General features: G+C 43.6%; 2 protein-coding genes across 11 annotated transcripts in view; one reads left to right on the forward strand and one right to left on the reverse strand.

The window, feature by feature from the left end:
- LOC141781022 (BAR/IMD domain-containing adapter protein 2-like) overlaps positions 1 to 9,205 on the forward strand; it is a 69,377-nt gene extending 60,172 nt beyond the window's left edge. For 2 of the 7 annotated variants that reach the window (XM_074656533.1, XM_074656535.1), the window contains 5 exons: positions 310 to 511; positions 601 to 669; positions 760 to 913; positions 1,145 to 1,182; positions 6,929 to 9,205. In XM_074656533.1, the coding sequence (XP_074512634.1) occupies positions 310 to 511; positions 601 to 669; positions 760 to 913; positions 1,145 to 1,182; positions 6,929 to 6,998 (533 nt within the window). In that variant the 3' untranslated portion in view covers positions 6,999 to 9,205. Of the gene's footprint in view, positions 1 to 309; positions 512 to 600; positions 670 to 759; positions 914 to 1,144; positions 1,183 to 3,757; positions 5,021 to 6,436; positions 6,480 to 6,928 lie in introns of those variants that run through there. The other 5 variants (XM_074656531.1, XM_074656534.1, XM_074656537.1 and 2 more) reach the window with 4 other exon arrangements.
- A 74-nt stretch (positions 9,206 to 9,279) lies between these two features.
- Positions 9,280 to 27,421, reverse strand: part of aatka (apoptosis-associated tyrosine kinase a) — a 38,910-nt gene continuing 20,768 nt past the window's right edge. For 3 of the 4 annotated variants that reach the window (XM_074656518.1, XM_074656520.1, XM_074656519.1), the window contains exons 4-15: positions 23,782 to 23,923; positions 19,238 to 19,317; positions 18,700 to 18,818; positions 18,515 to 18,602; positions 18,259 to 18,392; positions 17,462 to 17,546; positions 17,237 to 17,358; positions 16,562 to 16,711; positions 12,176 to 15,536; positions 11,917 to 12,097; positions 11,609 to 11,812; positions 9,280 to 10,870 (exon numbers count right to left, since the gene is read on the reverse strand). In XM_074656518.1, coding sequence (XP_074512619.1) covers positions 10,842 to 10,870; positions 11,609 to 11,812; positions 11,917 to 12,097; positions 12,176 to 15,536; positions 16,562 to 16,711; positions 17,237 to 17,358; positions 17,462 to 17,546; positions 18,259 to 18,392; positions 18,515 to 18,602; positions 18,700 to 18,818; positions 19,238 to 19,317; positions 23,782 to 23,923 — 4,695 coding nt within the window. In that variant the 3' untranslated portion in view covers positions 9,280 to 10,841. Of the gene's footprint in view, positions 10,871 to 11,608; positions 11,813 to 11,916; positions 12,098 to 12,175; positions 15,537 to 16,561; positions 16,712 to 17,236; positions 17,359 to 17,461; positions 17,547 to 18,258; positions 18,393 to 18,514; positions 18,603 to 18,699; positions 18,819 to 19,237; positions 19,318 to 19,638; positions 20,376 to 23,781; positions 23,924 to 27,421 lie in introns of those variants that run through there. The other variant, XM_074656521.1, reaches the window with a different exon arrangement.

Raw genomic sequence — 27,421 nt, forward strand, 5'->3', positions numbered from 1 at the left:
TAGTATGTCCCAATACATAGTATTTCAAATGCAGTATGCCAAAAATACCAGGGTGTCCTACTACATCCGGTCGCATTTTGCAGTATGCAGGCCAGCATGCTTTTCTAACCCCCATTCCTCTGCGCAGCAGATATATGAGCAAGAGGGTCAACGTTCAAGGTTTGAAGAAGTAGTGTGTCCCAATTGTATGCATACTGCATTACAGTACGTACTTTGTAAAGGCAGCTGCAGTATGTACTAAAAGTGAAAAGAAAAAGTATGCCTTAATGAATGTCACGTCACTGACCATCGTCTCTGTCTGCACTACAGGAGAGACACGGACCCTGCCCAGGTCCAGCTCCATGGCGGCAGGCCTGGAAAAGAACGGGCGCGCCCGTGTCCAGGCCATCTTCTCCCACGCTGCAGGTGACAACGGCACCCTGCTCAGTTTCGCTGAGGGAGATGTAATCACCCTGCTCGTGCCTGAGGCCCGCGACGGCTGGCACTATGGGGAGAACGAGAAGAACAAGATGTGAGTAATGAATTAATTCATTCATTCTACTTTACCTGAACCCCACATGTAGGCACAGTTAGACTTAACAAGGTGTTCACTCTTCTCAGGCGTGGCTGGTTCCCGTTCTCCTACACACGTGTGCTGCCTGAAAGCGACAGCGAGAAGCTCAAAGTGAAGTATGGAGACTTTTTCTATCTCGTGTCGACGTAATAATTAGCCCCAATGAGCTCAAGTCTGAGGCTTTTTGTGTTTTCTCTCCTCCCCAGCCTGCATCATGGGAAAAGTAGCAGCACGGGGAACTTGTTGGAGAGTGATGCATCACTGCCCATACCTGACTACGGCCTGACTGCCCGACTGCTGGCACAGAGCCTAGCACAGACCCGCCCACGCCCCTACAGCATGGCAGGCTTTGGCACACAGGTAGGTACAATTCAACATGTGTAGTACCTAACATACAAAACACTTCTTACTCTTGCTCATTTAATTTGTAGCCCCCGTCTGGTTTAGTCTTGTGTTGCATAATTGGATATGAGTAATCCTGCAGTACTGTAGCTGAGAAGGAGACTTTAGCTCAGTTTCTGCTGCCGCCTAGTGTTTGAATGCAAGTACAGCAGGATATTCAGTAAGTAAATGTTACTTTTATCTTTTCAGCCTGCTATTGAGGATTATGACGGCCGCTTTGCCACAAGGTAAGTCCCTTTTATGCCCTCTAAGTAATGACTGATATGACTGCTGCTGCTGCCATCTGAATTGTTTAACTTGGATAGTTTACAAAGTAGTGACTTATCAGAAGAAGACATCTTAGATAAATGGCATCTCACCTGAGTTACTACATGTAAGAACACTCTAGTAAAGGCTACTGCTTAATATATGCAGTGTCCAAATTAAATGCTACATACACGTAGTTAAGCAGGTTCAAAGTATGTTGTGTAGTGGGCAGAATTTGGTATACTCAACATACATTATTCTCCCAAATGTTAGTATGGGTCCTAAAAAGATTTTTGAGTGTGCTGTTGATGTACACTATTATCTCATAATACAATGAGTCACAGTTGCAAAACATTAAGACAAATAGGAGACAGTGGTGAGATAGCTCAAGGAAGATCTCGCAACAAGAAAAGACTATTTAAAGAGGACCTATTATGCTTTTGTGTTTTGTCACACTCCTATAGTGTGTTATATAGTTTTTTTGTGCGTGTAAAAGGTCTGCAAAGTTACAAAGTCCACGCCAAAGAGAGTTACTCTCCCCTACAGAAACACTGCTCCTGAACTGCCTGAAACGTCTTGCTTGAAGTCCTGCTTTTTCTTCCGTAACGTGGTGATGTCACCAAGTAACACATTTGTATAATACCTGCCCAGCGGCTAGTTTGGCACATCCGCATACAAAGCTAGTTAGAGCGGAGCTGGAGCGGAGTCTGAAGAGTTTGGTTCGGTTGACCAATCACAACTGAGTGGACCAGTTGACCAGTCAGAGCAGACTGGGCTTTTCGGGAGGGGGAGGAGCTTACACATAATAGGTCCTCTTTAATGTTTTTAGTTTTTAATTGGCAGAGACATTTCAAAGTCACATATTGCATCATTCTGAAGCACATTTGTTACTTAACTAACTGCAAAGTGTATTCTATGACAATTAGTACATAGTACATAGTGTATACAGTTAATATTTATGTACTATAGTACACTTTGATAGACTCAGGTTCCACACAATGTTTATAAAGTACAAGGAGTATTTATTATTGTTTGCTGTAGGTTCACTTTTTCAATTATCCGTTAAGTCTATTTAAATGTCAGAAAATAGTGAAAAATTCTAGGGCTGCAACTAATGATTATTTTCATTATCTGTTGATTATTTTCTCGATTAATCGATTAGTTGTTTGGTCTATAAAATGTCTGAAAAATGTCAATCAGTGTTTCCCAAAGCCCAAGATGATGTCCTCAAATGTCTTGTGTTGTCCACAACTCAAAGATATTCAGTTTACTGTCATAAACCAGAAAATATTCACATTTAAGAAGCTGGAATCAGAGAATTTAGACTTATTTTCTTAAACAATTTACTATCAAAATAATTGGCGATTAATTTAATCGTTGACAACTAATTGATTAATTGATTCTTTGTTGCAGCTCTAACAAAATCCAATCACAATTCCCTAGAGCTGTCTTCAAATGAACTTTTTTGTCTGACTGAAAACCCAAATATATCCAATTGATGATAATATAAAAAAGGGAAAAGCAGCAAATCCTCACATGTAAGAGGCTAGACCCAGAATTTTTTTAGCTCTTTTGCTTTTACAATTGCCCAAATTGTTGGGGATTAAGTTTTTGTCGATCGACCCATTGATTAATAGACTAATGATTTCACAACTGGTGAGGTGTATAGTTAGGCTCAAGCAAATAAATCGCTAAAATCCCCAGAGATGAATGCACAGTGTTTCCTTTGAATATTTTTTTTACTGTGACTTCTTTGTCCTTTCCTCTTTGCTGTTGTTTACTTAACTTTAGCTCTTTTAAAGTAATGAATGCAGTCTAGCGGGGTCAGTGTCTCAGTTTATTGGCCCAGTATATTTTCACCGTAATCCTATCAAGTCCTCGCTGACTCACCAGGGTTGTGTGAGGTTAGGAATGATGCTGTGCCTGTTTCTGTCCAATCAGGGAGTGCATCTTTGTGTACATGTATATACATGTGTGTGTGTGTGAGAGAAAGAAAGAAAGAGAGAGAGAGAGAGCGAGAGAGATGGCCTGTGTGCACTCGTATCGGTGTTTGGTGGATGTTGTGACTGTAGACATCACGCTGACCTCATCTCAGTCATCGCTTTGGGCACCAGAGTCAAGCTGTTTTACATACTCTTGTCTGCTCTGAATGTGTTTTTTTCTGTATCAGTATTTTGAGACGACACTGTCCTGCAGGGTGTATTCACCCCCAACAGACTAATCTAACACTACATCCCTCCAGCTAAGGAGATGACTTGATTTTCTCATCAACAGTAACGTATCTGGGGTTTCAGTGAGGCGAATATTCACGAAAACTGCTCGATTATGGGCGATAATATCTAAGATTTTAAAAGTGTTGATGAGGGAATTGGAAGTCCAATCTTCCTAATCAGGTGTGTTTGGAGTTGTAGCTGTAGGTGGGGCGGCGTAGATTTCACGACCCCCGCCTACACGTCTCCAAAACTCTATCCTGCCTCCTTGTGCCTGTCTTGTCTTTCTCCATTTCTTTCTGAGTGTGTCCGACCTGGCAAGCTTCCTTCTCTCTTTGTTCCACAGTGACAGCCCTGATGGCAAATTGATTTCGACTGTGTGAGAACAGACATACAGACAGACACAGACAGCTCCGGATAGCACAGGGGCCTCTTCCTCCCCCCTTCTCCTCCCCTCCCCCCTCCTCTTAGCCTCCCCCCAACCTGTCCACTTATCTCCTCCTCTGCCTTCCACACACACCCCTTCTCCAAGTGGAAGAGGCCAGTTTCATCCCCTCCTTTCTGTCCTCTCTTCCTCCTCGGGTCCCTCCTTTCCTCCTTCCGTCCATCCCTGGGTGCTCCTGCTGCTGCTGCTGGTGTCGGTGTGGACAGTAGCGGTTGGTGGGTGGAGGATTGCGTTGAGCGAGAGAGCCAGAGCGGGGCCTACCTGCTCGGCATGCAGCGATACGGACTCTGAGTACTCTTATCTGTGATCGCAGCCCACCACCACGGACTGATCTCTCAAGAGACTGCCTTTGCTACTGCTTGTCTTTTCATGCATGTACATGGTTGTGTCATTTTGTTCAAACTAAAAGGACATGTTCATGTACTGTACAAGTGCCAAAAGACTTCAATGTCGTCGTACTAAAGCCACCGGCTGAATGGCCTTTTTTTAAGCACACGTGGGGCCCAGTATTATCGAGTTCCCACCCAACACACACATGCTCCAAAAAAAAAAAAAAAGCTTTGTTCAAAGTGAGGCTGTGCAGCAGATTACTGTTTCTGTTCTGAGAGATCCCGTATAGGTCGCGCTGTGCTTCCTCGTGTCAGTGCTAGACTTTCCGTCCAGAGGGTGTGTGTCATATTTGCCTTACTTTGCTTCTTTTTTTTTGTTTCCTATTAAACACAAACTTTATGTGCAATGACGCAAATTTTCAAACAGAGCTTCTAGAATATACAGATTATATATATATATCTCTATATATAAATTGTTTCCGTCAGTCCACCAAATTGCACTGTATTATGATCATTTTCATATAAATTTTCGATGAAACTTTCCACCCTCAGCCCTATTCTCGGCTGAATTTACTGCCAGAATTGTCAAAATAAAAAACGCCTCACTCCAATAATAACCTTCAGTTTGGTCTTTTTCTGAAGCTGCAGTGATCTTCTGTTGAGTATCCTCAATAACAGCTGTGAATGAATTCGTTTCTAGGTTAAATGACAAATCACGGCTTTTTTGCGGCTCTCAGTGTGTTATTTATGATTGTATTCCCTGAGTGGCTATGTAGTTTTTTTGGTCTTTTATTTTGAAAAATTATTGTCCTTGTAAAAAAAAAAAAACACAAAATATTTCCAGAAACTACTGATTAGTTGAAGTGTTTATCTTATGCATGCTGTGGAGGGAAACCAGAAAAATGTGATACTACAAATTGACCTTGAATGTATGGTGACTTTTTACAAAGGTATTCTAAATAAAACATATCTCTATATATTAATAAACAGTCTGGTCTGACGAGAAATCTGTTCTGTCACTGACGATGACGTTTTCAGTTTTGTTGAACTTTTTTTTTTCTCAAAGTTGAACTGATTTTCTTTTCTTCTTTTCCTGTTAAAGCTGCAGTGGGTAGAATTAGAGCAAATATGATTTTAAAAAAAGTAATTTTTATACTCATATAAAACTCACTTTATCATGACAGTAGTGCATGAGACAGGTAATCTGAAAGAAATCATGTGCCTCTGTGTCCTCCGGTGCTCCTAATGGTGTCTGCAAGATTTCACAGACCGGAGGAAAACAACCAATCAGAGCCGAGCTGGAGCCTGCCGTCTCTGAGCAGCTGTCAATCACTCACAAACTCCGATCAAACGGCCAAACTAGGCAGCGCTGATCAAATATGAATCAGTATTCTGTTACTGTAATGTCTATTTCTATAAAATGTAATAGGCATTACAGTAACAGAATATTGATTCATATTTAATCAGTGCTGCCTAGTTTGATCGGAGTTTGCGAGTGATTGACAGCTGCCTCCGTTGAATGAACAGCCAATAGGAACGCTCTCTCTAGATTTTTTTAAAGCCTGAAAACAGAGCCATGAGGAGGTGCAGAAGTCTAGTTTTCTCTCAGAACACTTGAATTACAATATGCTGAAAGGTTATTATGGACTTTTTGTCCAATGATGCCAACAATATTCTGCCTACTGCTGCTTTAAATGTTTTGAATTCATTTTTTTTTTCTCAAAACTGCCACCCTGCTGTGTCTAAAGCATGCAGTGTCATCCGTACCCCTCCCCCAGTAACACCCATAGCATCTATGGTGCTCTCTGTAAATGACTGTGAGTGTGTGTGTGTGGTGGTGTTGTGTATGCGTATTGTGAGTATCTGAACTCTGCCTGCTTACCTTCTTCTTTTTGTTGTATTTTAGCTTGTGTTTGAGTTGTATTTGGGTCATTTTTTAGCAGACACAACATCAGAAACTCCTGCTTGTTGATTGCATTTGCAGTGAAATGTACTGTATGTCCACTAAGGCGAGCTGCAGACACGTTTTGTCATGTGGTTTTTAGGATTTGAAAAGGAGCATATGGCATGTTGAGCATGGAGTGTGTACTTCCATACCTCATTTCAGTTCCAGTTATTATTATTGTTACCAACCTACAGTATGTTCATCTTGCACCAGACTAACCAGCAGTGTCTTTAACAAAATGTGAGCCATGCATGATCTGAGCGATTGAGCCATTCAAACCCATTCAAGGTTCTTTTTACCTTCCAGTTTGGGTCCAGAATTGTCCCGGTTCTGAGGGAACAGGACCTCCGTAAGTCACCAGCCCTCCCATCGCCTCTCAGCCAATCCCTTTTCTCCTCCTCCTCCTCTCTCTATTACTGCCTGGTGCTCTCTGCTGTTACTGGCTGTCTGGCTGCAGTAGGATGCTGCTGGTCTTTTCTGTCCTTTGGCATCCAGGGATGTGGCAGCATTTCTTGCAGGCTTTGGGTTGTAAAAGAAATACTTCTTTTTAATGTGTGTGTATCATACAGAGAAAGACTAACCCTGCATGCATGCCTACAGCAAGCTGTTTTTATTCTTTATTTTTCCCCATTACATGCTTGCTAAAACTCACAGTAGATAACTGTTTGCTCAACACAACTATGGGAAGGCAGATTTCTTTGGGTGTTACATAGCTGACTGTGTGTCTCTCTAAATTCTGTCACGTGTTCATCCTAACTGTCACTGTTCCTTGTCTCACCCCTTCCTCTCCCCCCACAGTGACCGATCCATGGAGGTCTACCTCCGGCCCACCTTCACCGATGACCGATCTGCACCCATCTTCTACTAGCGGCCTGCTGCCCCAATTTTGTCCACTAACGAGGCCCTTTTAGAAGGAAACAGAGAGGCATGTTTGAGTTGTATTATATCACAAGAGCGCCCAGTAGTTTTGTTACACTGCTAAGAAGTTTAGTTTCTTCACCGCGGAGAATTTCCGGTTAATCCTCGTGATATTTTTATTTTTTTTGCTTCCACAAACGTTGAATGTCTCGCTTGAACATTCAACTGCAAGTGTGAGAGTAGATTTTATTTAGATCACACAAAGTTGTTGATAAGGTATGGCTAATAGGTTTTTACTAGTCACATTATTATTTATCTGCACTTCTACTATGGGATTTCTTTTGTTCTTTGACACTATACACTGTACAAATTTCATTTGAGGATTATTTGCATTAATGAGCAGTGAAGGCACACTCTGCATTTAGTTGTTTAAGTGAGGCTCGAGGGTGACAACAGATTTCAGTGCATCACTGTAATATGCGCTGTGTTGATTGAATACTGCCACAGATAGCTAGAATGATATGATTCTGCTTTTGTTAAGTGATAAAGTACTATATATTTACTAGTTGTGATACAGTATACCCATATTTACAACGTGGGAACTGTGCCTTCTATTTTTTTTTTTCTTCATGCAGCGTTGACCCAATTATTCTGTAAACTGGTTTGCATCAAAGTTCAACGTTTTTTTTTTTTAAATATATATATTCCTGAACATATAAGTGGGGTTATTTCCCTTTTTTGTGTTTGTTTGCTTGTAATGTTCGGACTTTATCTTTTTTTGCTTAGCAAGCTCCAGTACAGCGCAATTTCACCAAAATAAGGATATTTTTGCTGTTTTTTCCTCTTTAAAGGAACAGTGTGTTACATTTCGGGGGATCTATTGGCAGAAATGGAATATCATTTTTATAACTATGTTTTCATGAGTGTATTATCACCTGAAACTAAGAATTGTTGTGTTTTTGTTAGCTTAAAATGAGCTCCTCATACCTACATAGGAAGCGTGTCTCTTCACGGAGTCCGCCTTGTTTCTACAGTAGCCCAGAACGGACACACCAAACACTGGCTCTAGAGAGAGCCTTTCACATTTTTACCACAGACTATATAAGAAATGGACGTAGTCACCGTGACGTCACACATGGGTTTGTGGAGTACCGATTTGAAGCCTCGATCTTCGACAATCTTGGTTTTTGGCCGTTGTCATCTTTTTTTTTTGTAATCAGAAGTGGTACGAGAGTGGAGCAACCGAACACTGAATAAGACATTTTTAGGCGACCAAAAAGTTACAATAAACTTTAATTTTAGGGTTAAGGTCCCTTACCTTCCCTAAAGCATACCCTGCCTTATGGTTTATTTGAATCTAAATGGGACAATTATTTACTAAATGAACATCATGATGTATTGAAGAAGACTTGAAACTAGCGATTGAGACCATAAATTCATGTTTACAATGTTTACTGAGGTAATAAATCAAGTGAGAAGTAGCCTCATTTTCTCAGACTTCTATACAATCGGAGTCGCCCCCTGCTGGCTAATAGAAAGAAAGCAAGTTTAAGGCACTTCCTCATTGGCTTCATTTTTCATACTCGGAGGTTGCCCACTGGTTGCAATCTGCAACCACACCACTAGATGCCACCAAATCCTACACACTGTACCTTTAAAATGTCAGTAATATATCAGCTACCAGATAGCCAAGAGATGTAAACAGTGCATACATAATGGGTCTTTTCAAAAAAATATATATTTAGCTTTGAGGGAGTGGTAGCTTATCAGATAAGGTACAGTATTATCGTAGCTTTTGATCGTTCATTCTCAGTATTATACACTCATCTGGGAGAGAAGCTTAGAGCAGAGGCATTTATCTACAGTGTGACGTGTGGGGATAGAAGTGGAACTGTATGTGATGAAAAAGCAATAATGTGTGTGGTTGTGTGAATGAGCTAAAATGCCTCTTAGACTGCAAGAAATTAACATCATGAAAAGTCAATTTTCCACAGATGAGTCCTTTAGACTGAGTGATATGATCGGGCTTTTATTACACGGCTCATTTGGGCGGCAAGTTTCAAATGCATTTTTTTTTTTTTACTTTTATATAGCTTTCATTGTGTCCATTTCTCACTTTTTTTTGTCCCCGTTTGTATTATATCTGTACTGTACAGAAAGTGCATATAAATTATCTTGTCCAAAATAAATCTAAATGGGCAGAAACGTCACACTTTTTATGTGTTGTGTTGTCGTGTTTTCATGTGTTCTTGTTTGCACTTCTTCCACGTCAATATCACAGACACAAGAAGGGAAACAAAGTATTTGGATTTATTTGTTTGGGATAGTACAATAGCAATGAGTGAGGAAAGGGAGGGGGAAATGGAAACAGCAATGATGTTACTACCGGTGCACAGAGCAACCCACCTCACCTTCTCCAAAAGGTGTCTGCCACTTTTAGCCAATAGGCTTTGTAATATCTCTTTGGCAAATTTTAGAGACCGTCATCCTGGATTGCGTCTTTTCAAATCGTACAAAAATACTAGTTTTCTCTTCTTGCAGGGACTTAAAAGGCAAGGTGAGAGGAAACTGAATTGGCACTTTGAGCTACAGAAGGGTAGAGAGGGGGAGGGAGCCGCCGATACAGCAGTAGTAATTCAAGTCAAGCTACCTGCTACATGTCGAGAAAACATTCATACAATTATGTGAGATATTTTGAATGTCTTTTTTTTTGTTTGTTTTTGTACACCTCAGACCCGGGCATTCAGCACAAATGTAATAGAATACATTATGTATGACACTATGGACGATACGTAGAAAAAAGATGCATAAAGATGACATTCAACATTTATGACATGACACCGCTCTGTTGTGTTGCAACACCTCTGTATCCCTTTGGTTGTCACTCTATTGCTGATGAAATGTCATATAAACAAAGCTAATATGCAATAAAATAAACCTGTAGCTGGCACTGTGGACACAAATAAGGAACGTCACATGTTTTAGATATTTCATTCCAGGATGGGGGAGGGGTTGATGAAGAGCAACACACTTCTACAAATAAAGACCCAGCTTGGCTATACAAAGTGCTTCAGACAGATATGATCACTGTAGACATATACTGTAGGTCATCATTAACCAGAGTGAGTGGTGGTGATAATTATAGGGAGCGGCAACACCTTGATTTCTTTAACATAGCACACCGAATCCACCATCAATATGATTTGGATATGACTTGGATTAATAAGGGACAAATTAAGTTTCAGCATCTCCATCTTCAAAACACCATCACCACCACCCACGGCTGTAATAAAGTCTGATTTTGTGTTGGGAAATTCTTCAAGCATTGTTCTCTGGCTCCAACAATGAGAGCCGTAACAGTCTTTAAAAATGCCAGATCGATGGTAAGCAGGTGGACCGAGGCAGCCAATGACGGGGAGCAGCTATGAATTTCATTTTTCTTCTCCATTTATCTTCATTTATTTTCTTTTAAATTTACAAATTAAATTACCTGTAAGGTCACCAACAGAAGTCGATGCTGCATCAAGCAAAGGAGTTATCGTCATATACTGTGTGTTGAACTAATATACTGATGATTTCTATTTCTGCAAATAATATGATCTGATTTTGTTGTCTCACCAGCAGCTATCTCTTTCTCCACAAAATAAAAAAAACAAAAAAGAAATGTGCAAATCATTGAGGGTCTTTCACTACAACATGAGGCACTGTCTCATAAAGGGTCACCAGGGTCAGATGCCCCACACGTTGATAAAAAATAAAACTCTGTAAAACATCTAGATATAATAATAATGCTGCTTTTTCTGTGTCGAGAAGGACCAGGACTCGTCCTCCTCCAGTCGGGACCGTGTTGCGATCAATCTTTCGGGCTTTCTTCACTGTTCCCTGTTGGAAAAAATGTATTGGAAATAAGTATGACAGCTTTCATTGTAACGGCCGGGACACACGGGGAACATCAGCAGCGCGTGGCGGAGCCTGTTTTTTATTTTCAACACCAGGCTTTTATTCTGAAAAATTTGCAGGACAATGTTGTAGAAAATGCAGTGACTTGCAGAGCTCCATGAATGAATAAAGTACTTTTAATTGTGGATTATTACTATTATTTACAAATGAGCACACACGTCTTAACCTTTAAATTAATATAAATGACATTTATAATTAAATGTAATGGCCATTATGAAAGGCAAACTCTATGTAGAAAGAAAGGGCTGGCAGCAGAAACGCTGCCAGTGTGGACGCCACACGCGTGAGTGACGCAGCAGTTCAGCGAGGCAGCCGTCACGCACTGCTGCAGGCAATGTGTCCCGGCCGTAAGAGACATTAATCAAACAGCTTAAAGTTATACTCCATCCCAGGGTTGTCACAACAACAGATTCCCTACACAATTATCGCATACTATATTATGACTTTATGATAATGACATTTTCATGACATACTACACTATGACTTTATAATAATCACATTATAAAAAATTTATTAATTATTAATTAACTATACTATGAAACAAACAATTCAATTTCAGTTGGACTTTAAAAATATTGGGTGATTTTGAATTAAAGATTTGAGAGGTTTTCAACATTATACAACAGTCCAAACTGTGTATGAAAGACAGTGAAAGCATACCTGTTGCTGAGCCCACGTGGGAGTCGGAGACATGTGTGATAGAGAATCGTGACACCATAAAACGGTTAAGTGCTACAGCTGCAGGTTTTGGAGCTTCAGGACTGTTGGAGGTGGATGTGGGTGAAGCCTTGGGCTCAGGGATGGTGTCAGGTGAGGACGGGCGGGGCTCGAACGAAAGGTCATCTTCCCATTCATAACCCACTCCTGAGTGCACACAGACAAAGCCACAATTGCAGTTATTGTGAACAATCCAGGAGAAATCAACTCGGATTACTCTGCGTAGCATTTTGTGTTCTTTACAAACTCACCCTCTTCTGAGTTGTTCCCATCTGTTTCTTCAGAACCACAGAATGATTCACAGGACTGAGCTTCGAGTTCAGGGTCAGCCTGCAGCTGGTGGTCAGTGTTTTTTTCCTCTGGAGATTCCTGCTCACTGGACTCTGTTCCTGTGGAGAAGGCGAAGTCTGCCAGCTCTCCCGTGGGGCTCTCCTGGAAGTCATAAACAAAAATATCCCTCTCATATTCTACACCAATAAAGTAATCTTTAATAGTCAAAACGTGTCGTACCTGGTCAAAAAGGAACACCGTAACATCGTCAAAAAAGGACACCGCTTTTTTCTTCCTCTCCAACTCGTCACAGAAGGACTGGGTGAGCAGCGTGGGCATCTTCAGGAGGCTGCGGAGGTGTCTCGCCCTGCTGCAGTCGCTTACCACCACTGGCACTGTGCTGACATCCTCCTCACTCTCCTCACTGTCTTCATCTTGGATGTTATATGTCCTCAGCTCTTCATCAGACTCGCTGTCATCTGAGTCGTCTTCATCCTCCGCCTCCTCCAGCGGAGCTCTCACGTCTTCTCCGCACAGCTCCAACAGCGACGAGGAAGAGGAGAGGTCGACGGGGCCGTTGGATTCTTCGCATAAGCTGTCCTGTGAGTCACATTCCCCCGCGTCTATGTCCTCGAAATCTTCCTCGTTTATTCTCACAATCTCCCTTCTGTCCTCCGTCTCTTCCTTGACGTGATTGAATTCGGGCATTTCCTCCTCTGTGGATCCATTTTCATTTTCATTTTCGCTGGGGGCCTCGTCTCTGTAGTCCGTTAAGGTGGAGTCAGAGTGGAAAGACTGGACAGGGGAACATTTGTCTGCTCTTCTGTTCCCCTCCTCGTGGTTTCCTGAGGCCTGCTGGACAGCGGTAGAGGCTTCGGACCCGATGGAGGAGCCAAGCTCTGAGGGAGGTTCCTCTCCTGAGTGCTCCGTCTCCAGCCCGAGGTCGTCATCTGCAGGGGCTGCCTCTTTAGTCAGGCAGCCGCCCATCTGAGGAGGAAACGGCGACAGCATGGACAACCCAGGGGTGGGAAGGGGATGGTGTGAACTAGGCTCAGCCTCTGAGAGATTCACCAAAACACAACTTTTGACGTATCTCAGATTTGTTAAATGTTCCTCGTTGAATTGCCTTTTGACGAGATCATCTACTCTGATTGAGCTCGATTTCTCAGCAGGAAAGGTGCGGCTACTTGGACCTGCAAAGAACTTGCTGCCTTCCTCTTGAGGGCTCCTCTCATTTTCAGCATCATAGTCGGAGAAATAAGCCGAGTCCCTGTATGGGTTCTTATCAGTCAGGCCCTTTAGCTGTAGCTCTGAGGTGCTTGTGGATGTGCAGACCCCTTGGCCCAAACCCACCTGCAGGACTAGTTCAGGTTCTCCACCCAAGCTCCGTTCACCACCCCGGGGATCTCCAAGCTCTTTGAAGAAAAACTCTGGTGATTCGTTGTTCTCCGTGTCGTAGCCACTGTCCAGGGATTTGGGCAGGACGGGGGTGTTGAAGGGATCGGGGCTGAAGGCCTGATCGCTGTTGCTTGCCATCGATGAGGACAGGTTAAGGGTGTCTACGGAGTCAGGAGTTCTCTCTGGATGATTCGACGGGCTAAGCTCTTCCTCCTCTACCTCGGCGTAGTCCAGGTTGAAGTCGGCAAAGATCCCCGACGTAATATCTGTGAGGTCATCGTCGTCATCCTCGCTAAAGTCGCCAAGTTCAACCAGGCTGGAGTCTCTGACCCCCACACCGCTGTCCAACGCTCTGCTGCTTTCCGACGTCTCTGGATAGTTCAGTCTCTTGTCTCCCAGACCAACAGAGATTGAAACCCCCTCCCAAATGTTGCCTCGCTGCTTCTCCGACAAGGCTCCAGTCTGTCCAGTCTGAGGCTCGTTGAAAGACGGGGACTTTATATAGCTGGCCTCGGGTATCATCTTAGGCTCAGAGTACAGTCTCTCTCCATTAAGCAACAACTGCTTTTCATATTTTCCCTCCATTTGTCGACCCTCTGTACCTCTGGCACTAATACTTGAGCTGGTAAGAGAATCAATACTTCTTAGATTTTCTGCAGTTAAGCTCCTTTCCGCTTGAGTGGCAGCTTCCTCTCCTTCTTTGTGACATAAGTGAATGTATGAATCTAATTCAGTGGGCTTGTTAGCAGCGTTACAACCTCCTTCTGCATCCAAGGTGCCACAAGACCTGGAGCTGTGGAAGGTTCTGGTGGTGGCCTTGGTTAAAGACCATAATTCTGTTGTGTTAGAGAGAGCAGTATATTGAAGGTCCAGGTAGCTGTCATGCCCACTTCCTGTCTGCCTGCCGTCAAAGCTCAGGCTGTTATTGTTTGCCGAATGGTTTGAGGTCCAGTTTGTGGCCTCTCCCTCAGAGAAAAGGTCATCCTCGACGTCGTCACCTCGCTGCTGGCCCACCAGCAAGCCGTCGTCGGTCCCTACGTCGATGCTAATGTGGTTAACAATGGGTAGTGTCTTTCTGAGGGGACCCATCATACTTTGGCAGCTTTCACTAACCGTGCTCCGACCTGTGCTCGCTTCAAGGTAGGGATCGCAGAACCCTAAGCTGGGGCTGCTGACTGCTTGTGACAAACTGCGTGGGTTTTCTAAACGCCCCGCTGGAAGGATGAGGTTTGACTCCGGCGACGTATCCAGTACAGACAGACAGGATTGGCGTGCCTTGTATGCTGATTCACAGTAGTCGTCTTGACTGGACGAGAAGCAGTTGTGCGAGTGGCTGAGCTTTACAGGGCTGGTGCTGGATGACTGTTTCAGCAGTGGCTCCATGGTGAGTTGGACAGTGGGGCTTGAATCGGAGTCATAGGCAGTAGATCTGTTGTTCTCAGTTGACCAGTAAGCACTGGGTTGTGCCATGGAGGAACCAGTCCGACTGTCAGAGGACAACCTTCTGCTGCTGGCCTCCAGTCCTGGGCTGTAGTCCACCACGCTGTCATCCAGGTTAATGTTACACTCTACTGGTTCCTCTATGCGAATGTAGTACTCACTGCTGACCGAGGGGCTGTGAGCGCTCAGCACTGGGACCACACCCGGGTGTTCGGGTTCATAATAGGACGGGGATATGCCTGAGGTCAGGCTGTCAGTCTTGCAGCCCCCTGAGGTGCTTCCTTTACTTGAATAGTAGATATCCTGGTAATATGGGTTCCCCTGGCCCAGCTGCCCACTGGTGGAGGAGGAGCAGTAGGGCTGCTCGGCTCGGGCCTGCTCCCACTTGTACTCAAAGTTGAGACCGTGGCTGGTCTCCGTGACGGTCAGCAGGTCGTCCCCGGTGTCAGAGTGGAAGCTGTCAGAGAAGTGCTCCAGGAGGGGGAAAGAGGACGAGGCGGAGGAGGCCAGCTCCACTGCCTGAGTTTGGTCTGGACTGGGGACTTCAGCTGAGGCGGGCGTAGGGGTCAGGACTAGGGTCGTGGATGTGGCTGTGTGGGAGGTGCTGCCGAGTAGGTTGGGTCTCAAAGCGTTCCAGCGTTGTTCAAAGTCTTCCTCGGCCTCGCTGGAGCCTTTGGCACACAAGTACGTGACCAGAAGGTGGACTTCCTCACTGCTGGGTCTCAGCTCCGGCTGCAGCCAGCAGAACTGCATCACCTCGTACCTGGACGGAGAGAGGAGAACAGATCAGAGGCAAAAGAGATTATAAGATATAATTGTGTTTAAAGCTAATTAGTTGTCAGCTACTGAATTAATCACCAACTATTTTGATAATCGATTTTAGTAATTTTTTAAGAAAAAAAAGTAAAAATTCTCTGATTCTAGCTTCTTAAATGTGAATATTTTCTGATTTCTTTACTCCTCTATGACAGTAAACTGAATATCTATGAGTTTTGGGAAAAACAAGACATTTAAGGGGCGTCATCCTGGTCCTTGAGAAACACTGATGGACATTTTTCACCATTTTTAGACATTTTATAGACCAAACAACTAATAGAGAAAATAATAATAGATAAAATAATTGTTAGTTGTAGCAGTAATTGTGTTACTCTCCTTACGTCTACATATCAGTTAGCTCAGAAGAACTTATTAATATCTATAGGTTTTCATATAAGGAGAGAAATAGGCAAAAGTTAAACAATTGATTCTAGACTAACAGGGGAATATAAAAGAGAAGAAGTCAGCGCTTTCTAGCAACACCTAGCACTTGTCCAGGACATATAGAGTACATGAAGGAGGTGCAGTGCAGATGCTGACATAGTTAAAAGATATTTACGTTCCTCCTTGGAGCCCTCTCAGTGGAGCACATTTAATTTAGTGAAGAACAGTTTTGAAAAATAAATAAATAAAAACAACATTTGGCTGGCTTCCCAGGGAAAGATGAATGAGGTGATTCCACTCTGGTCGATGCCAAGGGGGATCGTAAAGAAAGGGGAAAGTATTGATCATCTGCCCTCGCTAGCAAAGAGATATATTGCTACAGTGGACTGGTGTACCACCAAAAGCAGAAACCGATTTTAAAAACAAGACACACTGGCTTGTTAGAAATTAATTGGTCAGCGAGACCGGAAGGCTTGTAATGTGTAAAATGTATGTGGTATCAAGATATATACCGTTCGGAGGGTCAGCCTGTGCATGTGTATGTGAAGTATGTCTCCTCGAGTGTGTGGGCATGCAACTATGTCTTACCAGCGCTCAGCCAGGGGGAATTGGAGCAGCGGTTTGGGTAGCTTGAGCTGCTGTTCCTTCACAGCATATGTCAGCACCTGTCTGTCAGAGTAGTGTCTGTACGGCTGGTTTCCCAGCTCAAACAACTCCCACACAGTCACCCCCAATGACCTGGAACGGGCAAAGAAAAGTGTGTTCACCACTCATATCCCGGATATGGCCTTCTTTATGTTATATCATAAGTGTATTTTTGTGCTGTATGCATTATTTCCCACAGAGTTTCACAATAAAAGCAGAGGAAGTTCACAGGTAAACATCAAAATATGAGAATCCAAAGTGACATTCTAACAATATAATCTGCATTAAATCAAATACACACAAAAAAATGGTGTTAAACCTTTTTTATATTTTGATAAAGGTGATGTTGGTATGGTAGTGTTATCTCAATAAACTTTTTTGTTTGTCATAACACAAATAAATACACAATCTTTGACCAGGTACTAAAAATTAATACTAAAATAATAAAATAAAATAAAATAAAATAAAATAAAATAAAATAAAATAAAATAAAATAAAATAAAAAAAATAAAAATAAAATAAATAATAAAATAAAATAAAATAAAATAAAATAAAATAAAATAAAATAAAATAAAATAAAATAAAATAAAATAAAATAAAATAAAATAAATATCTCACCATATGTTGCTGGATTTTGTTTGGTCAACCACCAGCAGGTTTCCGTGGACCTCGTCTATGAGCTCTGGTGCAATCCAGCGCAGGGGCACCCAAATCTGGTCTTGTGTAACATAATAGTCATCCTAGAGAAGAAGAAGAACAACAACAAAAACATGTTGGAGTACTGATAGGGTGACGAGGTAAAATGCAGTCAATAAAAATGACATTATCAAAAGACAGTCTGACCTTGTATCGGCTGTGAGAAAGGCCATAGTCTCCGATCTTAACTGACATTTCTGAAGTTAGCAGGCAGTTTCGCAAGGCCAGGTCACTGTCAAAACAAAGGAAACTGTTATCTAATACAGCACAACTGAGCTGCATCAACATATTTCATATTTATTTATCACCTTTAAAAGCCCTGAAAACCTTTTTTTTTCAATCTCAATCCAGCTTTAGGTTATTTTATTTAAACATTTAATGTTACAGTATAGATAAGTATTTAGGATTTGAAACCAGGTTTTCAGGGGCTTTAAATTATTGCTGGAAGTTTTAGGATTCATATATTTTTTTTTTTACACCCAGGTCGGTATATTATGGGAAGCTTTCTTTAGTTATACTTGTGTATCAGTGTTTGTTAAAAACATTTTATATGTGCCATACTGTCAATGAATATGTCTCACAGCATTATGATTATCCTATGCAGCTACGGCATGATTTAAATCATATCTGTGTACATATAAAGACACAGACTAAACTAAGTCACTTAGTTTAATCTCACCTCCTCCTCCGCCTGGCAGCCACTGATTGGTTGCTATGGCAACCACCACATGGCTGAGAGAGAGAGAGAGAGCGCGATAGGGGCTCGCCCCCGGCAACAAAATCACTGATGCTGGAGTTTCTGACAACTACTCAGGCAGCACCAGGATGTTGTTGCCGGGAGAGACCAGCAGGGGGCGCACCGGTTCCTTTTCTATTTTCTAGGGCGTTAATATTCAGGTTGATGAAGGTAAATGGAGAGGGACTGACTGATTGACATACTGCACCTGTGTATGAAGTTATATTTGTGGAGTTGCAGAAGCCCTGAGGCAATGTCGCACGCCATTCGCTGGAGGATCAAAGGGTCAGGGGTCTCGGAGTCAGCCACCCGACAACTGCGCAGATAGCTCTTCAGATCGCCCTGAGAGGAAACAGGTCGTAAGCTGCTCTGACCGCTTATGAATAAACAAAACAACAATGCACCAAGAAAAAATAATAAGACATGTGGAAAGAACTGAATTTGATCATTAAGGCGTGTCCAACCAGAGGGCAAAACTCCATGACCAGCAGATAAGGAGTGACCTCTGAGCACTGGGCCAGGCACGGCAGGAGGGCCGGGTGCTGGAGGGTTCTGGCGGAGGAAACGGGATTTGTGAAGTAGTTATGAATGCACAAAGACCGCACATACAATAAATAATCTGATCATAGTGTGATCTCTGTGAACTGACCGGTATGGCTGCACCTCCTCCAGGAATTGCATCTGATCCTGGACACTGGCACTGGCCTTCAGCTCCTTTACCACCACCTGGGTGGTGCTGAGGCCCGCGTTGACCTCGCCCAGCAGGACCTGAGAAGTATACATACTTTTATACCAAACTCTAATGTAAATCAGAATTTACTACAAACAGCATCTAAATGCAATTACAAAGTGAGAAAAAAAAGCAGAACGAGAACGGTGCATCATGGACAAATCTAGACGTGTCACAGCAGCATGTACTGTACAGTAAATTGTGAGGAATTTACTGTGACTGTGAATTTCAACTCCTCTCCTTTAACAGTAGTGCCAAAGATTAGCTTCGCTAGAATGAGATCATCATCACATTACGCTCGCATTCCTCACAGAGTAGAAAGCACATTAGAGTACAGTTAATACAGTAAAGACAGAGGCAGTTGAAAGAGTTCAAATGAGTACAAAGGTGGTGTCTACGGATCCAAAAACCACTGGGTGATTGTATGTTTTAGGAACAATAAAAAAGCATGTTTCACCTTGCCAAACCAGCCATGTCCAATCTCCTTTAGATAGAGCAGACTATGGCGGCCGAGGTCTGACGATTTCAGCAGCTGGACTGGAAAGGAACAGTAAGAAAGACATAAGATTACTTTTAGACAGGCAAAAAAGGAGACGGTTGTAGTTGGAAAGAAGTGATTAAGAGAAAAGAAACTGATTCCTGAAAAGAAAAATAGAAGGTTGGGTCTTTCCTACAGGACAGGGAAACATCACAGACAGAGATAAGAAGAGAAACAATAGAAACTCCTCTCAACCAAACAATAAATGCACATTTTCCTAAATAAATAGTTGCATCTACTAAAGAGAGGTTGCCCAAACTTCCCAGCTACATTAAATAAGTATCTACAAGAGCCAGCAAGTCGTGTACAAATTGAAATACCTCCATGGATCCTCATATCTCAAGAATGGACATGATGATGGTGAGTGGAGAGATGATGGTGGAGCAGTGGAGCGGCCAGCCACTCTGAGCACCGTGACGGGGACTGAGTCCGAGTCCCAGGCAGAGATGAAGCACTGGTTCAGAGTGTGAGAACCGAGAGCCCGTGGCCCCAGCCCCAACCCCAGGCGTCTTAGCCTCATTGTGTGTATTTGAGAAAAAGCCCACGGTCGTAATGTGTGCGTGTGTGTGTGTGTGTGTGTGTGTGTGAGAGCCTCGGCAGGATTTAACCCTCCGAGCCCTCGCACAGCTGAACAAGCTCGCCACGCTGCCTCTCCCAGTCTGCGCCGAGCTCATCCTCCAACTGGGACACACGAAAACACACAACACTGTCCTCGTCTGGAGCGCTCCAGCTGTCGAGCAAAATCCTCGCTTCCTACACAAGACTACATTTAAATCTACGGTTGAGCTGAGCGAGATCGAAACGTATCACGGCTTCGAGGCAGTGGAGCGATGTGCCGACGGGAGGACTTCTGCTTCGGGCGCTGAGATTTTCTGGTCATGCATCACGCCTGATGTGACCGTCACGCATGTTGCTAGTGTGCCGTCTGACGCGCCAGTTCTGTGTGCAGCTTCAAGACACCCAGTGGTGACATAAGGCCCACATAAAGCCCCCCTGTCACCCCGGACAGCAGCATTCCTCAGCCAAACAGGACACAAACGCTGCTCTGTCAGACGCAGAAAAAGACCTCTGTCATCCACACTCGCCACCCCTATCTCAAGCCTCCCCTCCCCGCTCTTAGGTCCTGGTGCATGCCACCACCCTTCCCCTGTCTCTCCTCATCCTGTCACAAACCTCTCACTGTATTCGGCCCATAATGCCAGTCCTCCACTGGTGCGTTCCATGGACGTTTCAGCGCGGCCTTATGCTCACCCACTGCCCAGCCGGCCTAAATCGGGGCCATTGTTTGGCCCGCTCGCTCACACGCTCATGCTGCGTCTCCTGGTACCCAGTGGACCAAACACACACACACAAACACTCATGTGCAGACACACACAAGGCCCATTCTCCACTGGAACGCTGGGCAGAGGTTGTCACGGTGACAACAGACCCACACCGCCCCTCCCCGACGGAGAGAAATTAAAAAGTGGCATTATTCCGAATGTGGAATGTGTGAGCGTGAGTGTGCATTCCCGTCCTACGTCGTGGCATTCCCGGAGAAGACGGTTGGGGTCCAGCGAGACTGTGGGATCGGTGGGCCCGTGGAATGATACACACTCGCTTCATAACTCTCACTTTGATGCATCGAGCCTCTGTAATGGGTGTGAAGGCTTTACACGACCTCTTAAATAAAAGATTAGACCAACAAGTGAAAAGCAGGACTGTCGGATCAATGGCGAACGTTGTACTGCGTGTTCATACAGATGTATAAGTGATATAGACTACGCCATTCATGGTTAAACTATATAACTAGTGTTTCTGTTCAACATGCAATTACTAGGCTCATTTTCATCGTGTGTAGGTCAGTGTGGGGGTGGATCATTTATGACATGATGTTAATATGTATGGAGGAGCCTTGACCTGCAGCTTATTGATGTAATACTTTTGAAATATGACGTCATTCATGCCATTTCCTCTCCTCTCAATCTTTTTGCATGCTTACTAATTTGCTTTCCTAAAAGTATACATTCCTAATACTTCCAATCCACAATAGGTACATGTGAAAAAGTGAATATAACAATGTGTTTTACTGTCTTTACATAAGAAAGGAGGAATGAATAATTCTCTCTGACTCAGTGAAAGGAGGCACTCTCGTCTCCTTTCGCCATCCATCCATTCCTCGCCCTGCAACACCTGCTCCAATCATACAGCGGTAGCTATGGAGGACAGAGGGGAGGCTGGTGATTGGCTGCGAGCCTGAGGCTGCCTTATCCAATCATTGACGGAGCTCACATCCTGGGATGCGGAGCCCCAACTCACCTCCCTTCTGGCTGAGCAGCACAGCGCAGCGCAGACAGCCAGTGAGTCATGCAGGGAGAGAGACACCCAGGATCTGGCTTACATACACTGAGACTCACACAAACACACTCTAGTCCACATACATGATGCACACACACATTTTAACAGGCTGGGTTTGAGGCGGAATGACCTGAAGAAGAACAAACAGGCTGTGACGATGCGTAGGAGGATCGTGGATATAGAAATTAAACACACCAACATAATATGGACGTGTGTTGAAGTGCTGATGTTGGATTATGTAAGACTGAAGTAAAATAGGAGATTCATGTTAAAGGGATAGTGCGGCTGTTTTGAAGTGGGGTTGCATGAGGTACTTATCCATAGTCAGTGTATTACCTACAGTACATGACGGTCGGCACGCCCCCAGTTTGGAGAAGCAGACAGGAGTTATCGCACGGAAGCACAGCGATGTACTGCTAAGGACGGGGCCGGCAGCAAAATGCATTTTAGCCACCTAAAAGAAAGGCCCACCTAAAAAAATCTGTTTAAGTGTACGCTATATTTAGAATATTTTCACTGCTTTACCTTGCTGTCAGACAGCCCTTTTCGACAAGGGACTGAAGCTGTTGTATCGTCTATGCTCTCGCCAAGGCCACTAGACTCCATTGTAAAAACCTGTAATTTTACCTCGCAGAACACGGGGGTTGCCGTTCTTCCGCTGCCTCGATCGGTTAGTTTGTTTGCGATATTGTGTAACTCTGGTGAATTCAAACTAACCGATCGAGGCAGCGGTTGACCAGCAACCCGCGTGTTCTGTAACCGCGTATTCTGTGAGGTAAAATTACGTCTTTTTTCAATGGAGTCTGGTTGCTTTACAGGACCATAGATAACGGCTTCAGTTCCCCGTCTGAAACATAGACTGGACAACGTGTTCTCATCCCAACTCGTCATATACTGACTTCTGTTTCAGACAACTCGGCGTCACTCTTTTTGGACGCAGTAAACACATGCTTAATGTTGGGTAGTAAACAAAAACAGTTGCTTTGGTTAAGGCAATAAAACCACTATAGTTAGGTTTAGGAAAAAACAACATGGCTTAAAAACGACTACATTTGTACAGTGAAATTGACGCGGAACGTTGTGAACACTGGACATGAACGAACAATTGATTTTAACGTGATGCACGGGACACGAACAGCGGTCTCCCGGATGAAAGCCTCGTGTTTGTTGGACCCATCCACCTCCCCTCTCTCCCGCCTGCCCGCCACGTGTCTTTTCGCTCTTAAAACTACGCCACCACACTCCATGCACACTTTCCCAATGCTAAAGAGTGCCTTAAGCGTCGGTATCTGACGCCCTGGGAATGAGAACGAGCTTGATTGGATAGCTGTCCAACGGCAAGTTAAACCGCCGAAAATGCTAAATATAGCGTACACTTAAACTGATATTGATTTTTTTAGGTTGGCCATTCTTTTAGGAAGCTAAAATACGTTTTGTGTCGGCCCCGTCCACAGCAGTACATTGCTTTGTCTGTTTCTCCAAACTGGGGGCGTGCCGACCGTCATCTACTTTAGGTAATGCACTAATAATGGACAAGTACCTCATAAAACCCCACTTCAAAACACCAGAAATATCCCTTTAATGTTAAGCAGCATGTATTTAACGAACACACACAGAAACCCGTTTATAATGTATACTGGGTGGTCAGATTCCCTCCTCTCCAGTGGGCTGCAGTTTTCACATAGAGCATGTAGGTTGATTTCTAAATGCATTACACAATGGACAGATGTATGTCCCTTGTTGAGAGAGAGGGCATGAAGAAGAGACATATAATACAAGATAACAAAATGAAGTAGGCCATGTCTGCTTCAACTAAGGTAGATAAAATGTTTTATCTCATCCAAATCTATTGAGCCAGTAAGATGTTACATAATTCACGTGTGCTATGCTCCAGAGATGTAAGAACCTTTTTTAAAAGTCTGTTAGTGTGGCAGACATGCACTCTTTCTAAAGAGCTGGAAATTAAAAAGGACTACAGAGATATGCAATACAGAAAAGAGAGAAGATGAGAGAAAAGAAGAAAGGAAAAACACCAGGAAGCAAAAACTAAAATTAAAAAACAGGTCATTAAAAGTCCAAGCAGAAATAACTTTGAGGTGTTTTGACGGTGTTGTGTAGTTTCTTACTGGATCTGCCGGGCTGTTTGGACACCGGCAGGGAGACCTCAGTGAGGGGAAGGATGTAGACCTCGGGGCCATTCTGGGAGGAAGGCGAGGCCAGGGCGGAGAGATCTGCCTGGTACTCCTCTCCCTCAGTGTTTTCAAACTCCTGGTGCAAAGACACACGCTTGGATTAGTCACCCACTCGCAGCCATCCTACCACTGAGATAGTGGGAGACAATGGTTCAACTGTGAGGGCATTCAAATGCACTGAGGCACGCCCACCGAGCTATATGCATAAGTCATGTACGTTGCGGGGCGTATTGTGTGGGTCACGACAAAGACGCTGTAGGGGGAACACACTAATGTGTGTGTTCAAACTGTATACACAAAGCCTGTCTTTCTTTCCTTCTGGCTTTTCTTTCTTGCTCATATACACTCACATATACAAACCAAGGTTCCCATCACGAAACAATCTAGTCAAACAACTGCAAAACAAAATGATTTCACATACATCTCGTTTTTGTGTTTGTTTTTACAGAGTAAAAAGTACATTTTGGCATTTATTTATGAGGACTTCTTATTCTCAAAGGATGTTTTAGTTTGTGAAACGTCACCACTTGCATCATGTCTAAAACATTTGAGAGGAAACACCACTGTGGCATCCCGATTATTTGGAGCTTCATGATTTAAACCGTGCGAATACATCTGCCAGTGCAGGGCATTGCATTAGTACTGTACATCCTAAGGTTTCAAGGTTTGTACGGACTGAAAAAGGATGGCTTATTACACAATAATGTTGCAAAAATATACAAAATACCTGTTCTGGACTGTGATCAATAATAATCACTAGACCAGAACTTTCTGTTGAATGTTTCCCCGTTACACCAACATGTAACTGCAACTACATCCTCTACTGTGCACAAAAAAAAAGATAACCAGAACTAACATATAGAGTAAATACTGTTTATATTTGTTTAACCTTTATTTATATATTAACAATAGAAAAGGTTAAAGGTGCTAAATGCGAGATAGTGACCTTCTCTCTTTCCATCCCTGTAGCCTACACCATATATCCCACATCCTCTGCTCTGTCTGTTTCATCCCTACTACTCTTCTTTCTGCCCCTATCCATCGTTGCTCCCCAGTCTACTGCAGTGTCCTTGCTCTCTAATGTAGTGTGTCCCTGATATAGAAACCCCCATACAGCATGTATGGAAAGTGCGGACATACCGCATAGCAGGAAGGAGACATTTTTGATACTTTGCACATACATGCCAGACAAATCTTGTATTGTCCTTTACTCTCCTGACCTGTCTTTACTCAGCCAAGTAGCTTTTATTTAGTGCTTTTAACACCTTCAACCTTCATGGTGTAAATGCTAAGAAAAACCAGCTGAGCAGTAGAAGAGACGCAGCCAAAAGAAACAGTATATTAACAGTAAACTAGACAAACTGCATAATCTGCAGCATGAGGCAGATCATAAGGCAGAGAGTATTGTCAGAGTGGGTCGAGATTTCTAAGAGTAAACAACTCTGTGAGTCCTATGTGTTCAATTATGATTGTGTTATTGTTACATATTCATACTTTTTATGCTCTTTTAATTCTTCTGTTTGGAAAAAGTGCACATTTTTGTTCAGCACTAGTCCCAGTGTAAACCTAAAAAAACTAACTTATCCCGGTCACTCTGGGCTGTGAGTGAGGCTTGAATTGTGTTAATTGAGATCCCAGTATTTTCTGGAAATTGTCTTCAAAATCTACTCTTTCCCTGGAAGGAATCCAGTAGGAACCCCACATTATTAGCATACTCTATGTATCGTCACTGCTGAACAACACACTGTCATTGTGACAGATTTTACTTTGCTCCTTCAGCTCAGCCTCCAGCAGCGGCCAGCCAGCCGTGGACAGACCCAGATCCAGTTTCGCTGACGCCTTCGGCCTGCAATCGGACCTCTGACGGGAGGCGGAGAGCTCCAGCAGCTACTCCTCCTCCGGCCAGGAGCAGAGCTTCGCCTCGCTGCTTCGCCGGTCCCCGCTGGGAGCCGACACCACGCTGCTCAAGGCCCAGGCCGTATTGCTGGGCCCTCTGGATGGGAAGGGAGGCATGGGAGAACCAGGACAAGGACTGCGCGGGGCAGACTGTCCGACCCTGCTGCACTAAAAGGAGAGGTTCTCCAAAGGGAATCTGGTGCTCAGAAACACTTTTGTCCACGGGGACCGCCAAAATCGCCACAAAATGAAAGGTCCTCGTAGTATCCGTGACTACATACAATGTGTCCGTGAAGATTGGGACACCAATGTGACTTACTTAATAATGTTACCTTTGAACAGACATAGAATATCTAAGTATAACAGGAAAAGGGAAAGTTGAACGAGGTTCTGGCGGGTTCCAAGCTTGCTCAACTGGAGAACAGAGCGCAAAAGGGCGGGACTTAGAGAGGGTCAATTATAACCTCAGCAGGTCAGCACTAAAGAAGGTCATACACATGAATTAGTCATTGAGGCAAGCTTATGCTGCACTTATGATGATGTCCTCGTCTGTATAATTGTTTAGGTCATAGCAGACATTGAAAGTCTCTTGAATTTCATTTAATAAATCATGTCTTTCAGTCAAAGCCCCTCTTGATGCTGTTCTAACCACGTCCTACCACACGAAGCAACATCCCACAGCGATTCAAGGCCATCTTGTTAGCAGTTTCTAAGGCTGTGGCTATGTTGGGAAACTGGGCTGGCAATGGTGCTCTGTTCACAAGCACTGAGCCATCCATCCATCCGCTGGTTAATGAACTGTTACAAGCCTCTTACATCTCCCACTTGCAGCAACCACAGAGGTAAAGAAAGGAGAAAAAGATGAGGAGAGAAACAGGAGGAAATGAGAAAGGAGGAGAGCAGGAGAGTGGGTTGCAGGATGGACTAATATGAAATATTTGAATGGCTCATTGTGTGTGTGTGTGTGTGTGTGTGTGTGTGTGTGTGTGTGTGTGTGTGTGTGTGTGTGTGTTTACAGGTGTCCTAAAACACCACTGTGTGTGTGTCTATATACATAGGAATGTGTGTTTTCTCATTCAAGAGAACCATCTGCCACTCTCCTCAGAGCGAAGTGTGAAAGCGGAGCACCTGGCTGTGAGTCAGCGTTGCATAGCTCCCCAGAGAGCCTTCAGTTTAGAAAGCACTTAATACCCAGCCTCACACTACGCGCTCCAGTAAGAGCACCGCGATGGAGAGAGGAATAATGGAGCTTTTTGGACGGGCGCAACGGTGCAATTTTTGCAGGTCCCACACGAATGCACACCTTACAAGTGAGCTGTTGAGTGACGGGCCGGGGCCAAAGAGAAGGGAAGAAGAGGGGGGAACCATTCTGTGAAGTTTGCTGCCAGACTCAGAGAGAAAGGAGAAGATTTGATAGTTTGATAGAGGAATTACAGTGAACTATGATAAAGACAACAAGCATCATTTTGTATTCACTAAAGTAACTATTTGTTTTGTACAATTTTAGCATAACCCAAATAAATTAAGAATATTTTAAATTCAAATTGCCTGAGAACTGTCATACCAGCTTGTCAAGAAGGAGGTTAAATAACGCTCCAAACTTATGCTAAATTTTGGCGAGGAAAAACTGGCATGGCCATTTTAAAGGGCCCCCTTGACCTCTGACCTCAAGAAATGT

This window comes from Sebastes fasciatus, chromosome 13 (genome assembly GCF_043250625.1).
Source record: "Sebastes fasciatus isolate fSebFas1 chromosome 13, fSebFas1.pri, whole genome shotgun sequence".
Classification (NCBI taxonomy): Eukaryota; Metazoa; Chordata; class Actinopteri; order Perciformes; family Sebastidae; genus Sebastes; species Sebastes fasciatus.